The 16169-nt window shown below is 39.0% G+C and overlaps 1 protein-coding gene across 2 annotated transcripts in view; it reads left to right on the plus strand.

Moving 5' to 3' along the window:
• The window catches only part of LGR4 (leucine rich repeat containing G protein-coupled receptor 4), a 113625-nt gene that overhangs the window by 55850 nt on the left and 41606 nt on the right, over nucleotides 1-16169 (plus strand). The window contains exons 3-4 of one of the 2 annotated variants that reach the window (XM_090032822.1): nucleotides 14152-14223; nucleotides 16038-16109. The exons of the other annotated variant lie outside the window; for it this stretch is intronic. Coding sequence (XP_089888948.1) covers nucleotides 14152-14223; nucleotides 16038-16109 — 144 coding nt within the window. The remainder of the gene's footprint in view (nucleotides 1-14151; nucleotides 14224-16037; nucleotides 16110-16169) is intronic. 2 annotated transcript variants of the gene reach the window in all.

Here is a 16169-nt window from a genome sequence, read left to right on the forward strand (position 1 = left end):
TATTTATACATGTTATAAAAATTCTCCATCTCTCTGTAACTGATACTCATCTGGAAGTAATTTTCAAATGACTGAAATTGCAATGGTCAAAGTCGGCAAGGAGCAGACCACCAAGGGTTTTGCCACAGCAGTTAATGAAGTATATTCTCTACAAAATGTTAATATGAACATGCTACAGACCTGAACTTGATATGGAAACTAAAAATCCTGGAAAAATTTGGCCACAGTTTTCTAACCACACCTATAAAGTATTTATAGAAGCTTTCAAGAGAAATATAGCTAGACACTGGATCATTTTTGGAAGAGAATGAACCACTTCCTAATATGAATTTTTAACTGGAAAATTGGGTTCCATAGTGTCCTGATGCATTTCTGAATTAGTATACTGCACTTTAAAGCAGCATGCAGTCTTAGCTGTGTGACTTCCACTGCCTTTGGTGTTTGTTGTATAGCTTACCAAATTAACCAAAATACCCAAACCCATCAGTTCTTGAAAAGGCTTTTCATTTTCAGGATGTATAACTGCAGCAGTTTTCCAGTGTGACTGCATAGGCTTAACTTACTCAAACAAAACCGAATGTCTCCTTGACTTTATGACCTTTTAGTTTGTTTTGGTTTCTACTCTCAACCTTTTAAACTCCTGGTTCCTTACTTGCCCTGCACTAGTGGGTAATGATTAAATGACAAGGTCCAACATACTGTTCCTTGTCAGTAGGATAGTTGAGAGGTGAGAGTTCAGTTTAGCAAATTGTTCCACTACTTTTTTTGAGGGGGAGTTTGTCTGTAGCTCAGGTTCAGATTTGCCAAGGTAACTTATTTTCCTACATAAAAGGAGCATTTCGTAATGTGTGTGAAGTGATTGTCTAAACCAGCTTGAATGTAGCTTGGGATCAAGCTTCTAAACATTCCCTTAAGTGGGTGGGGGTGATGTTCACCCTGTGAATCGGGAGGTATAGAGAAGCATAACATGATCAATGGAAAATAACTCACAAAGAAACTTTACTTGCCCAGATGCTCCCCAACAAATAGCAGGCATCAGTTTCATATTCAGAGCCTTACTGGCTTGAGTGCCATCCAGTGTCTGTGCAAAGTGAACTTTTGCTTGGAAATGCAGATTTTTCTCTTGTAGTGCTAACTTCATATTTTTATTAATCAAGAACAGGTAATAAATACGTTACCAGATGGAAAGTAGTTAAGGATATGGGTTGGACTACATGGGGGGAGAGGAGAGGGGGGTGTTGATGAATAAGACAAATGAGGACATTTTGTTTTTGGTTTTATTTTTATTTTTTGTTTTTACTTTTATTAAGAGCACAGGAAAAGCCAACCTCTAGTTCGGAGATATGGACAAATGAATTTAAAGAGATAAAAATAACAATAATTTACTTGGAAATAATGAAATAGGAATGAAGAACTGCTTGCATGTTTAATTGAGCTTTTTCTATTTTAACATACTAAAAAGCTCTTGATCTTGTTTCTCCTTCAGAATTTTCTGAGCATTACTTTTAATTGACTGTGTATTAGGGAACAAAAGAATTAATTAAAATAGAGGCTGACACTAGAAAATGAGGTGTGTAATGGTGTTTTTTTTAATCTGCAAAGGAAATGGCTGGAGTTATTTTTCCTCTTGACTAGCTGAAGATGACCACCTGGCTGAAGTGTCACAGCTGCTTGCCTTTGGTAGTATCTGTTTCATCATGAGATTTAGCTGTCCCTTTTATTTGAATTTTTGCATTAGCATTGCACCATACATACTCTTCCCCCTCCCCATCTGTTTTGCTCATTAATTTTGTTTCACAGATAATACCTTTTTTGGAGGCATGCCATGGCCACTAGGACTAAGCGCTGTTCATGTTTTGAAGCACAGTCTCCCTCTGCATCTGGACTTTAGAAGCATCCTTCTCAGCCCTGGGTAGAAATGGGATAAACAAGTACTACGCTTAAGTGATATGGACCTTAAATTGTAGTGGTTTTTTAACATAGTTTTGTGGTCTGTTTCGTTTAGTGGGTGTTAATAAATTAAGTAGTTCCTCCTGCACTGTTTTAAAAATAAGGAATTTTAGGACTCTTCACAATGGGAAGCCACGGACAAAGAGCTTATCTGGACTGGGAAACAAGGTCTACTTTTTGCATGTTAATAAAGGTGTATTCTTAATTTGTGTGCATTAGCCACATGCACAGAGTGATCAACCCTAGCATACATTAAAGGCATGTATATACTGCCACATCTACGCTAGAGTTTTAGAATGTGCATGTTAATATGTTGTACCACATACATCTAAATTGTAGCCAAGGCAAGGTTTTAGGCAAGGATTCGGTACTAGAATCGATGCACGGAGATATTTTTAAATATTGCTGACTTTATCAAAAGGGGAGGTTTAAAATCACATTGGCTAGCTTGTCCAGATGAGACATTTTTAACATAAATTCTACATTTATAGGCTTCCAGCTGAATTCTAGTGCAGTTGGCATATGAATGCTATTTATGTGGTCTAAACAAGCTAATCATGCTTTAAGTAGTGTGTTCCCCCTCTGTCAGGGCTAAAAGGTTAGTGGGTTCGGAACGCTGTATTATTGTAAGACAGTGGAGAATGTTTGTTTAAAACTCCTTTATTTATTGTTTTGACATTTTAATTTCAACTTCTGTATATCGGGTCCCCAAGTATTAAATTGGTGATTCTGCTGCTAGACCTTTGAATTTCCTCTTTCAAGCTCCTATCTTATACTGTTACGTTTTTTAGGACTAGCTTAGTCTTCAGCATATGGAAGCATGCTTGGCATTGTTAAAAAAAAAGAAAGCCGCATCTCAGCTCAGGCCCAGAGGTAGCACAATGTGATGTTAAGTTGAAGACCCTTCTTAAAATCCTGGTTCCTCTTAAAATTTGTGTCCTGAGCCATCACAATAAGACTGGACTGAAGCATATACCAAATGAGAAACTACTTTAGGCTTTGTAATGGGCTCAGTATCTCTTAATTCCTTTCTCTGCAGTTGAGATCCTGAGTTAAGGGGCTAGGTTCTCCCTAACCCCCTCCAACACCACCACCACTTGTAATTTTTGCATTTTTGAAATCCATATTTACATACAGAAAGCTGTAGCATGTCAGAGGTGTAACTAGCAATGTTAGAAACCTGGGCAAAGATTGAAGGGAAAGTGGGGGTGAGAAGTACTTTGGGCTGCTATTGGTGCCTCCTCTAAATTGGCACTCAAGGTTGTTATCTTGCTTGCCCTGCCCTAGTTATGCTTGTGTAGGGTATGTTTAAGTGCTAAGTGGTTCCTCTGGCTACTCTTTAGGACAGCAGATTTTGTTCTAAAACTTTTTTCTTCTTTTGCCCAGGCAACTATAACAAGGTTTGTAGCTTATCCTGATTCAAACCCCTGAATCATCATAATTTGGGGGGAAGTTCAGAGGTGACCTAGTTCACATCCCACCTGGAGAATTGTGGTATTCAACCACTGTCACAATTTTAGAGCCTTTACTTTTGCTTCACAAGACTTGATTCTTAGTCCTATTAAATAGAAGCCGTTTGGGAGAGGGACAGGAAACTATCTGGAGTCAGTTGCCAAAACTAGGAATATTGTACCAGCCTTTATGTTTTGCAGTATTGCTTGCTAAGAGAATGATCTGCCAACTAATCTTATACCTGGAAGCCATGAGTGTGCTATTGCAGAGCAGATCATTAAACCCAAGCAGGAGAGGCTGTGGCAGTGGGAAGAGTGAAGTAATTCAAAGAATCTACTTCTCCATAACAATTTCCTTTTATCAAGGGTTTTCTTCTCCCTCTATCAAGATGGTCTGCAGCCTTTAGGACTGTGGGTTGCCATACGTTTGGCTACTAAAAATATACTGTTCTATCTAGAACTGTCCAGAGAATTGCACCACAATCTAAGACTGATTTGGCTACTTTGCTCCATAGGTACATGGCCACTTGGCTTGATTACTGAAATTTCTTATACTTTGGGAATGCTGGAATATCAATGGTGAAAAAGGTCCAGCTTGTTCAGAATGTAGCAGTTCACCTGCTGAGCAATAAATGCAGAGAAAAACACATCACCCCAGTGCTCCTATGTCTGCCTTGGCTGCTAATAGAAAACAGAATGAAATCTGTGGATCCAGCCTTGAGAATCCATCATTCAGACAATGGAACTGTCAACCACAAACACTTTGAGCACAGGGAACCGAGCTCTCTTAGCAGCTGGCCTACCACTGTGGAATGCCCACTGATCGTGCAGCTTCCAGAGCAAACCTCAAGACTTACTTGTTTGACTTGGCTTTCCCAGAGTCGAACAAAACACCTCTCTCAGGACAGAGCGAGAGGGAGCGAGTGCTTTTTATAAACAAATAAACAACCCTCCCCCCCAAATTTTCCAGCTTTAGTTATTGCAGTGATGGGTGTGGCATAGTTGGCTATGGTAGTGCCTACTGTGTTAAATGAGATGGAGACTTCAATCAAATCTGTGCTCAGTAGGAAAGGAGAGAGAAAATACACATCCAGTGATACGAATTTTCATTTCTACTTAGGAGAAATTTTACAATCTTGGCATTTTCCTATGCCTGAAGAAAGGTGTGTGTGCCTGGAAGCTTGCAAATATCTAGTTGCTCTAATAAAAGATATCACTTCTGCCACAAGTCCTGGTCCAGAGCAGAGTACTCACTCCACAGCTACTTATTCAGACTAGCTCTAGTACTTGAGAGAGAGCTACCAAAGATAGGCTTCGGCCAGCCTTTGGCAGAGCAAGGCTCATTAGACCTTCGTTACAAAAAATGAAAAGTAAGAAAAAGTAAGAATGTAAGAAAAATGCTTCTCTTTCTGGTTAGAATGAGTGATTCTTGGGAAGCGTAGGCTGTTTGAGACTTTTTTTTTTTATCGTTGTAGGCTAGTAGTAATCTTTCTCGAGGCATACCATAATATTGCAGTAGTTTGTGTTTTGGCTGAAGAACAAGGGACTGAACTGCTACAAAAAAAATCTTTGGTTCACAATCTGTAATCATTGTTTAAGACTGTATACTTTTTCATATATGTGTAAAAAAAAAAAAAAAAATTAAAAAAATTTCCTTTGGTCTATTTTCTTGTTAGATCTGCTTTAATATAGGGATGGGACTTGTTTCAGTCTTATACAAGATGAATTCAAATGCAATTTGTATTTTAATTAAAAAAAGAAATCTCACAATAGGCCAAATGTGCCCTCAGTTATATGTGGATAGCGATTCTACAGGTTGATATGACTATATTTTGGTGTGTCAAGTATCAGACTTTTTGCTGTATGGCTTTTGAATGAGCTATGTTAAATTGTGAGTGTAAGAAAGAATGAAACTTGTTTGGTGGGGGGATCATTTATGTATAGACAATTACATTGCTTCTTGGTACATCCTGGTTAACAATTGGCTGTTGATACTGCACAATACACATTTTGATTTCAAGAAATAGGTGTAGCCTAACACATGCATTTTCCATTTCTATTGGCTGATATTCTGCTATGCTAAACTGGCATTGAACACGGAAGATGTGGGGAGAACAGGTTGTGAATTTCTAATTTTCTGCACAGACCTTGTACAGGTTAGAGCAACTGAGGGGCTGCTTTAATCTCTTCCCGATGGCAACAGTCTGAAAGGGGCCATTCAGCTACCAAAGATGGGGAGAGACCTATGCACTCCAACCACACCTGTTGCCCATTTCCACCTACCAGTTCTTGGCTACAGCATGCCCCTGTGATCAAGTTTGCATAGGCGTTGGCTACACAGGCTCACTGGGCAAGAGAATATCTGGTTAGAAATGCCCAGTCTACTCTACTCTGCCTCTTAACATCTCTGAACCTTAGAACAGATGAGATACCTCAGGGTGGTCCTTGAGCACACATTAAGTTGGCTAAAATTCTGCTGACCTCTCAGATGTCACTAAGGGCCCTCCAATTTTTGTCAGTGGAGTAGTAAAATGGAATATGTTTGTAAAGAAAAAAAAAAAGCAGCAGTATTGTTGAAATGCATCTTATTGTTAAGAAAGTTGCAAGTGTTTCCTTTTTTTAAGAAACAACCAAAAAATATTAAGTATAAATTCATAGACCGATCTTTGACAGGAGAATTCAGATCTATGCAATATAGGCGGGTTGGGTTGGAGGGATGTCCATGGCTTGAATGAAGTCTGGCCTGACTGGTTGGTAGAACTGCAGCACCAACAGGGGCTATTACATAATAGGTCCAGATGTGACTTCTGTTTGTTGTTACAGAGGTATAAATCAAAGCTTAGGACAGCTTGTGGAGCAACCTTGAGAAACTGGTCTGAAGGGATGTGGGCAAGAAGGCAGTCAGGGCAATAATTACATAGTATGAGAAGAAGAAAATTAAAATGGGAGACGATTAAGCTGCAAGGACCACAGAAGATGCCTCGAGTCCTGTCTGCTGATTTGTTTAATTGTCAGAGTTAATATATTCATGGTAGAGTACATGTGTTCAGCACTTAGCATACTGGGGCCCTCATCCTTAATTGGGATTCCTAGGTGATGCCAGAATACAGTTAATAACTAACCACAACAGTGGAGTGTTGTGTACTTTACACGCATCATCAATTACAGCAGGGAGAATCAGCCTATATCGAGTAATAGCATACGGGGCAAGGCACATACACATTATCTCATACTCATTCATATTGAGAACACTTAAGATGTACAAAAGCCAACATACTATTTCAGATATAAGACACCCAGTTAGGATGGGAAGCATCCCAGAAAGCTGCTGAGAGAAAATTATAGAACTGTGTGCATGCAGATTTTTCACAGGGGGAGAAGGGGATCTAATTCTGCACTCAAATATCTTGAGGCTCACCACCATCTGGAATGAAAAACAAGAACAGAAGGTTTCCAAGAGGTTCATGTTGCAGCCAGTCGAGAATGAGAGAAGTTTGAATTCAATCAGAATGGGCCAAATTTTATCCCTGACAACTTCACTGAGTTTGGACTTGAGTGATTAACCTGGCCCAATAATTCTGCAGTAAATAGCTAGATTCTCATAACTGCAGAATTTATTTACCCTAAGAAAAGAGAGAGGATTTATACTTTGCACTGAGGCTTTTCTGGAAGCTGCAATGACCTGTGTTGGCATCAGCTGTAGGAACATGATGTCATGGAAGGCATTCCCCAACTGTACTGAATCCTCCTTTTTGTAATGGAAACAAGGTATGTTTGGATTTGAATTTGCTTACTGTGCCATGCAGAGTAACTTAATAGAGGGAATCAGACTCCTACCATCTTGTGTTTATCCTAAGCCATTTTGGCAATAATTCTTCTGATCTTGGAGTACCATAAAATCGAACTCTTACAGAAATAAGTAGCCACTTGAGTTTGTTTAGCTTTTACAGTGACTACAGTGGGATAATAAATTCATATTTCTAATATAACAAAAAGTGATTCTGGACAATCACTTGACCACAGATAATATTCTGTTCCTCCTGTCCCTACAAAACTTCTTATGAGGAGGACTGTACAACTTATCAAATGAAGGAAGATTAGTTTTCCATTCATTTCTAACGGCAGTAAATAGTTGAGCAGAAACTGGTTTACTCTGCCTTGGAATCTAATGAAGTAACCTACTTCAGCGGGGGTTATTCACAGTAACACCAATGACGTAAATCCCAAGGAGAATATATATTTAGAACACAAATGAAGCTTAATTTTCATAATTTAGTTATGTATGTATCTTTTTCCTTGAGTTATTTGAATACCACATACCTGCAGGTTCTAATGATGCAGTATAAATAGCATAGAAGTATCAGCTCCAATGGTGGTATGTTTTGCATGAGAGATTTATCAGTGTATCACTCTGTTTCCATGTTCTTCATTCCCTGAATGTTAATTGGGAACATTGAGTTGGTGTTTTCAGGAGTAACTTTAATAGTAAGAAACAAGGTTTTCAATGTTGTCCATTCCATTCTTGCATCTTCAAAGTATTTGTGCCAATGAGGAGCCTCATTAGCACTTTTGATTGTCATGAGCTTTTCACTGTTGGCTGGCTTGGGGATTCAACTACATATTTTCCTTTACATTTTTTCTCCCAGACTTTTGGAGGGAGATGTAGATTGGGGGAAGATGTTCCATCTGCTACCTTGCAGAAATCGGCAGAATACTCAGCTGCCCAAGCTTGCTGGAAGTTGTACAGTACATCCAGCTAATGATGAGACTTTTTTTGCATCCGGTTCTATGCTTGTTAGGATCATTGTTGTTTTCTGCCCTGAGAAATAAACACAATTAAAGTGGTGCGTTGCCTGTGATAGTGGGAAGCCTTTTAATACTAGGCCATTGGGCCTAACATCATACATCTGCATTCTGAAAATGACTATGGCATTGAGATAAGGGGAATTTTATTAGCATCTAATTCACTTTGGTAACATAAAGAAGAGAGGTAATGAACAAGAAATATTTAAGGGTGTTTTTCATGGGCACATCCCATTCATGGTAATCTGTTTTAGCATGTGTATGATTACAGATTTTTTATTCTGCTATCCAGATACCAAAAAAATATTCAAGTTAGACCTATATGTGAAAGAGCCAGAACAATTTAAAAAACATTACAGAAAATGGAAGCCCATCAGAATTGCATTGGACTTTACTGTACGTTTGCATTTAACCCAGATTCCTCTTTGAATCCGCCGTTAGATGAAAGCACCAAAAAGCCCTGCTGAGGCACTTGTTCTGTGCAGATGCTGTAGAGGCAAGTCAAACTAATGCACTTCTTCCAGTAAAGTGCATTTTTGTTTTTCCCCTCCTCCCCTTTTTTCATGTCAGCAGCCTAAATGACTGTGAAAGCAAGAATGGAGGAAAATCAGAAATAGGAAAAAAAAAATGAACAGAGAACAAAGTAATGCTTTTATTTAACCACTTGTCCTTCTTCAGGAGCTGCATTTGAACTGGTCAGGTACAATAGGCAGCTCACAAAACACCATTTAGTTGCCCCAGGACTAGATTGTGGCTTTTAAGCATAGATCTGTTTGAGGAATGGTGTGAAGGTGTGTGCAACAAGAGTCTTGAGGCATGGGTGGGCAATTATTTAGTCTGGAGGGCCACTTAATGAGTTTTGGTGAGCTGTTGAGGGCCACATACACACAATCTTTCAGAAGGTATTTTACCAAATTAGATGAGAAACAGATCATATACTAAAAATCAAAAATCTGCTATACACATTTTAATTTTATTTTTTTAAAATAATTTCTGCCCCTGATTTATGTTTTTGAGCAGTGTATATAGAGGTGATTGCATAATGGCTCAAATAAAGTTTTACTCTTGAATGTTGTGTATGTGAGTGGGATGTGAGGGTGGGGGGGCTGCGTATTGGTATGTGCACCTGCATGTGTGTGGGGAGCTGCCTGCATGCTAAGTCTCAGGAGCTGGCCATGAGTTGGAGGCGGCACGTGCAGCATTGTTCACCCGGGCAATGCAGTGTAGGTGCAGTCTGCACCCCCAATCTGGCCGTGGCCCAGTCCTGCCTGGGACAGCCCATGCTGTGTACCTGCTTTGGCCCCAGCCAAGGTAGCGCACAACGTTTTCTCGTAGGGCTGTTCCCTCTGCTGCCCAGATACTACTTTGCTTCCCTTGCCTCCAGCAGCTGCTCTTCCTACTCTTTCTGCCCCTACTGTGCTGTTCTGGCAACCTTTCACCCACTTGGCCACCCATAGGTGGCTGCTCATTGTGCTGGGTGGCCGAGTGGGCGGAAGGCAGCCTGGAGCTGGAGCCCTACAAGCAGGGTCAGAAGCCACCTGGCTGCAGCTTCTGCCTTCCCCACTCCAGGCCTGGAACAGCGTAGCAGGGGCAGGAGGAGCTGCTGGAGGTGAGGGGAGACTAGCAGTACCTACACTACTGCAGCAGTAGCAGGAGCAGCCCTGCTGGGAAACTGCACACCGGCTGGGGCCAGGGCAGTGCTGTTGGTGGGCACAGGTTGGGTGGGGCCTAGGTCTGCCCCAGGCAGGAGCAGGCCAGGCTTACCCTATGCAAAGCGCTGTGGCAGCTGTGAGTTTCATACAATCATCTGGTACGTCATATCCAACCTGTATTTTGCCCACCCCTGGTCATTGCACTTCATAGAGTTGGCAGTATAGAAGCTTTTGTCCATTTCCCCTCCTTTTTCTCCACTGTGCAACCAGTCAGCCCTGTTGTCCAGCAAGAGTGATGGTGCCAATGTTAAATAATACCTTACCAATTTGTCTCCCCAAACCCAGATAGAAGAGTTCAGTAATACTAATATAGCTCCCCTTGCCTGGCTGTTTTGGAGCTGCTGAGAGTCTACCTCTTTAAAGCTAGTTTTGACAAGCTGCAAAAAACGTTCTAATTACAGTCTTTATAGGCTTTTCGGGACCAGTTGGGTTTTTTTTAAGCTGGAACTTTCTAGGTGATATTAAGCTGTCATCAACTCCAGTTATAGAAAGGAAATGTTTTAATGTTTTAATACTGGGCTGAAGCACAAAGGTAAGCACTGTACAGATTAAGATAAAACTTAGATTGCACTTCTCTACTTTTCTTTTTAAATAAATTTGCTTTGGTTTTTGGGGGCGGGGGTTGTGAGACTTGCTTTATTTGGTAAAGTTTTGATTTTTTTTTTCCTTGGCCCATCTACCTGTATGTTTTTTAAATACATATTTATAATCTTCCACCCCAAAAATCTTATATATGGCTCTAACCATCTATTAATCTTTCATTAATTCCTCCTCTAAAATATTGTTAGAATAAGGTGGAGAATCTGACCAGGGCATTTCAGTTACCATATACATTCAAAACAAGGATGGATGTGACTTTTTATTCTTTTCCTTTTCTCTTTGGCTGTTTTGAAATTAACCTGATTATGTAAAGAAAAATATCTCCATCCTGACAGCTGCTGCATGGAACAGCACAAGAAGACGTGTTAGAGTGGCACATAATATGTTAGTTTTAGCCTACTGGATAACTGTAGTTGGAACCTCCTAATGAGAAGCCATGCTGCCCAAGGCTAGTATGTGAATGATAAATGTATATTTGGCAAACTGATTAGTAAAGCCTTTGCACACTTGGCCAGTTGTATCCTGTTTCCTGGATGGCTGCCAGATTTAGGAGAAACGGAAATGTAATGGATTGCAGTTTTTCTGTTGGTTGGTTGCAGCAGGCTGAATAAACAGAAATTGCCTTGAGGTAGGCTGAGTATTCCCATCTGAAGTCACGCAAGTCTTGCTTTTACTTCGTTGTTTCTTGTTTTCAGAGCTCAGTAAGCTGCATTAGCAACACTGAAGGAGATTCAGGCTCCTTGACTTTATTTAGTTTTGCTTTTTAAAACAAATCTTAACCTCAAGTCTCTTAAAGGTTGAAAATGTTATAGCAGATGTTTGACAGGTCTCAAACCAGCTGGCTGGGTAACTTAATGTTCTTGGAACCAGAACTACTTCACTAATTCTTATGAAGACTGTTGCTTTTTAAAATAAATGTTGAATAATCAACATCAATATTTGATGGCCAAAGTAACATAGTGCGATAGATTCAGTTAACTGTTGTTGATTTATGGGTTTCTATTTTGGGTACAAAATCAGTTTGCATTTTTTTTATAAGCAGATGTGTGTTGCAGGTAACTGGCAAAATACAGGGCTCATAAGTACTCATTATACAGGTACAGGGAGCCAGCACATTTCCTAAGTATTACAGTTAGTTCATAGTGTGTTTTTCAGGAAATTGCTAAAATGAAGGGCATGTGCATATTTATATGCTTAAGAAAAAAAGAATCTAAATTTAACAAAAACCATTAGGGGACCTGACTAGTAGACATTGTACTGACCTTTGGGATTGTTTTCTTTTTAGGGTTTATTTTTTTCTTTTTTTAAATTTTGGTTACTATTTGAATTTCTCTCTCTCTCCCCATCATTTTCTTCTCAAAGCATTCAAAAATCACGTGAGCAAGCAGTTAGTAGGAAGGATTAAGTTTGGGGATACTATTTGGGAGTTTGTTGTTGATTTATATCCTATTGTATTTTAATATATTATCTGTTTTTTCTTCTATTGTGTTGTAGCTGCACTGAGCCTGTTTTGGAGAGGGTGGCATGTTGATCTAATAAATTAATAAATACAGCCTTTCACACTGTAGCCTGCATTTATAGTACCTAATAGCTGTAAGGTCAGGATGCCTGACCTTACAGCTATTAGGTACTATTATAATAACAAATATAGTAGTATGCTTCTGCCGTCCAAATTGAAGCCCCAGTTCTGCAAAGTCTGTGTACATGAATAGGCCCATTGATTTGTGGGACTTCTTGTTAATGCTTAACATTACCTTTTAAAGCTTCAATTCTGATTAGATTCTGGTAATGAGACTACCTGAGCCAGGTTGCCAAAGCTATGGCTGTGTGAGGGGGTTTTTGTTACAAGTGACAATTTAACAAAAAACAAGGATAGCCAGATACTGAATGTACTCATTGCTTTCCTTTTCACCAAGGCCACTTTCCTTCTGTTTATTTATGTTTAAAAAAACAGTATTGGAAGGCAATTGGACAGCTAATTATGATGCTGTCTTAGCATGAGTGCTATTATGCTGCCAAAAGTAAATTTACATAAAAGACAACATTTTATATAGAAGATAATCAGCTTCTTATAGGGCGAGATGGAGCGGAGAGGGACAAAGTAATAATTTTGCTACCTTTTTGACGATCTAAAACTCTTCCTGTTGATGAGTTCTTTGCTCTGTCTTTCAGCATCTCTCTAAAATATTTTATTTTATTGTTTCAGGATCAGTTTATAGTTAGTGCCCTGAACAAAGGAGATGCTGGCTTTTAATCTGATGTTTACATTTCTTTAAAAATCAAGTTACTGATGAAAAATAAGTATCATTTCATATAAATATTTCGATTTGAATGTATGCATTGTATTCTAGCTACACTGATGTCTTCAGACCTGAAGTTGCATAATAAATCTAACAGGAAAGCTAATATTTTGGCTGAAATGATCTTTTATTATAATGAACTCATCTGTTGGCAGCTAGGGATTACCAGGTGTTCTGCATTATTATCTCTCTTTCCTTAATAAAACATTGAGTGGCACAAGTATTAGCAGCTCAGCAAATGTTGGACCACACAGCAACTGCTGATAAGGAAATAGACAAAATATCGGAAGAAAAATCATGGGAAAATACATGAAAGACAGTTTGTAGGTGGCTGACTTTTTTTCTGCTTTGGTGGATTTTTCCCTTTGTTATGAAGAGCCATCTGTATCTATTACTAATTTTTGTTTTTGTTATTGCGTTAGTATCTAGGAGCCCCACTCTGAGATCAGAGGTTTATTTTATTAGGCATGATATAAACCTAGATAAGTCCTCTCTTATCCAAGGTTTACCTATATAACTAATTGATAATCTATAACGTTCTAAAGGTGAATTTTTAGCCTGACTGACGTCTGTGGGGGTTTTGTGACTAATTCATTGGGCCCGGGATATCACCTTGAATCTGTAGTTTCCTGGAGAATATGGACAGAATTTTAAGATGCCTTGTACAAACCTTTTCTACCCTTTTAGTAACAAACTATTCCTATTCAGCTGCATAATTTCTTTAGAAGCTGCAGGGTAGATTAAAAACACATGCATTGCTGAGTACTCATTTTGCCCAGGCTGTGCTGAAAGCCTCAGGAACATACTGGTAGCAGTTAACTAATTTTTCAAAACCAGTTTCATGCGAAGAATCTTTGTCATCCCTTCGTGTGTTAGGTTTACATTTCCAGTCTCTAATTGCTGATGGAAAGGGGCTGAAGAGCAGGAGGGTTTCTGATTTTGTTTATGGAATTATGCTCCTGGGGTACGTCAGATCTTATTTCTTGAGGAGGTTTGACTGGGTGGAACATGAAACACATTCTTATATAATCAGAGGGCAAAATGGCAAGTTGGAAAGAAAGATTGAGTGAATGCACTAGTTTCTGAGAGCTGGTACTCATCTGTTATGTACTTGCAGCTGATTGTTTGTTTGTTTGGTTTGTTTTTGCAGTATTATGTATAAAATATGATTGTTGAATGAATGATGGCAAATGTGAAAATCACCAGCACAGCAGAATTTGATGCAAAGCTCGCCAATTACTTGTAAATGTTGATGCACTGCTGGTTTCATCTATTAGACAATTGTAAATGTACTGTATTTTAAGACTCTGAATTATTATTACAATTTTTTTCCAGACGACTGGCTGGCAATGACCTTTCTTTTATCCATCCAAAGGCCTTGTCTGGGTTGAAAGAACTCAAAGTTCTGTAAGTAATCACATTTTAGAGCTGCACAGCTAGCTGCGTACATTCTTCTTGCATAGTCAGCATGTTTACTGATAGGCTGAACAAAAACTGAATTTTATGTTCAGACAGTGCGATAAATGAAAAGCTTTGTTACTTTTTGCATAATCATGCTGAAGTGTTACCCATGATGATGATGGACATTCCATAAACAAACAAAAAAAATTATGACCTTAATTAAACTGTCATTACCATAGTTTATGGGAACAATTAATGCCTGACTCTCAAATATATTTTGTTAGACAAATATTAACCATTAGGCCACAAGACTCTTCTCCCTCTCCCTGCCTCCCTCTTGGCCATCTAAAACAGAAAGGACCCATGAGGGCATCGAGGCTCCCCCTCCCTTTTAGTTCCCTCTTCCCGATTTTTACATTTTCATACCCTGTTTGTTATACTGTGTATGCATAAATATCTACATCCATTTGGAGTACCATTCCAGCTCCAGCCTCTAAGAAGCCACCTCTATAGTGTGATATACTCCTTTAAGGGCAAGTTTGACCACTAAAGGGATGCATTGGCAGTGTCCCATTCCACATGCTTTCTCAAATGAAAATATCTGCTTCAATCCCTGCTCCGCTATTTAAATCTGAAACTAGCTTTATGTTATGAATCAGGTTTTTAAAAGAAAAAAAAAAATCATGCTAAAGGCTTGATTCCTGATTTTGGGAATGTACTTACACAAACATAAGTAAGAAAGGGGATAACTAAATATTTAACAGCCAAGGGACATAAGGAGGCAGAGGGAAGGCCCTTGAGATGAAAAAGGAAGTCTTTGTTGAAACAAAAATCATGGGCTCAGAAATAAAGGTAGGCATCAGAAAACTGACTAGCTAAATCATTGTAGGACTAGAGTTGTGCTCACAAGAACAACAAACTATACAAGTCATTGCATGCTCCTTGCATGTCTTCAGCCGCAAGTTTCATAGGTGCCATGCTCCCATGACCCTTTTGTCACAGAATTCTTGAAACTCTTCCCTTCCGCCAGGAGTGGTTTATGTCCTCCTTTCCCCCAGAAACGGGGGCTCTGCTCTCTGTTTTCCCCGTGTTCTTCCTTTCCCCTCCAACCTTAATTATTTAACTTCTCTTTAGAAGGTAAATCATTCAGGGTATCAACCTATTTAAACAGTACTGGTGCTGTTAGGCTGGAAGGTACCATCCACCTGTCCTTTGATACAGACTTAAAAGTGCTGAAGCTGGGATTCTGTTAAACAAGGAGCTCCATTTATCCCAATTTAACTCCCTTCTGGTTTTCTAGTTTTTACCAAAATCAATAGGGTTCTGCCCACAGATATGTAGAATATTTCCTGAAATTTTGGATTTGATCAGATGCAGTGTTCCCCAAGTATTTAATTAAAATAGCAAAGCCTTGTATAGCCTGCTAAGCCTAGCTAGCCAACCATAACAATGCAAGCATAGGTAAATAATAAAATATCACTTTATTTTGAGACATTTTGCATGAGAATAAATTGTTTTTTTTATCCCCGATAAGTCAAGGGAAATTGCAGAAAATCTGATCAAAGATAATTGTGGCTTATTCTGTCTAAGTTGATATGCTTGTGTTGTTTCATTAATGGAATGAATTGTGGCAGGACTTGTAGTAATCTAGTTTCACTGTTTTGAAATCACTGTTGAGTATCTTGTGTTGATGATTCTGCATGCTTTTTCTTGTACCAGATGTTCATGAAACAAAGAGGAACATGGACTATAGTAACAAATAGAAGGTCATTTAAAGATTATTGTAAAAATCTGTTTCACTAACAAAGTATCTTTTACAGCACCCTTCAGAACAATCAGCTGAAGACTGTACCTAATGAGGCCATTAGAGGACTAAGTGGTTTACAATCCTTGTAAGTGTTATTTGGTTTCTTCTGTTCCCCTTCCTTCCACCTCTGTTCCACCCATATAAC

The sequence above is a fragment of the Crocodylus siamensis genome, chromosome 2, assembly GCF_052110815.1.
Source record: "Crocodylus siamensis isolate JL-2025a chromosome 2, ASM5211081v1, whole genome shotgun sequence".
NCBI classification, from domain to species: domain Eukaryota; kingdom Metazoa; phylum Chordata; order Crocodylia; family Crocodylidae; genus Crocodylus; species Crocodylus siamensis.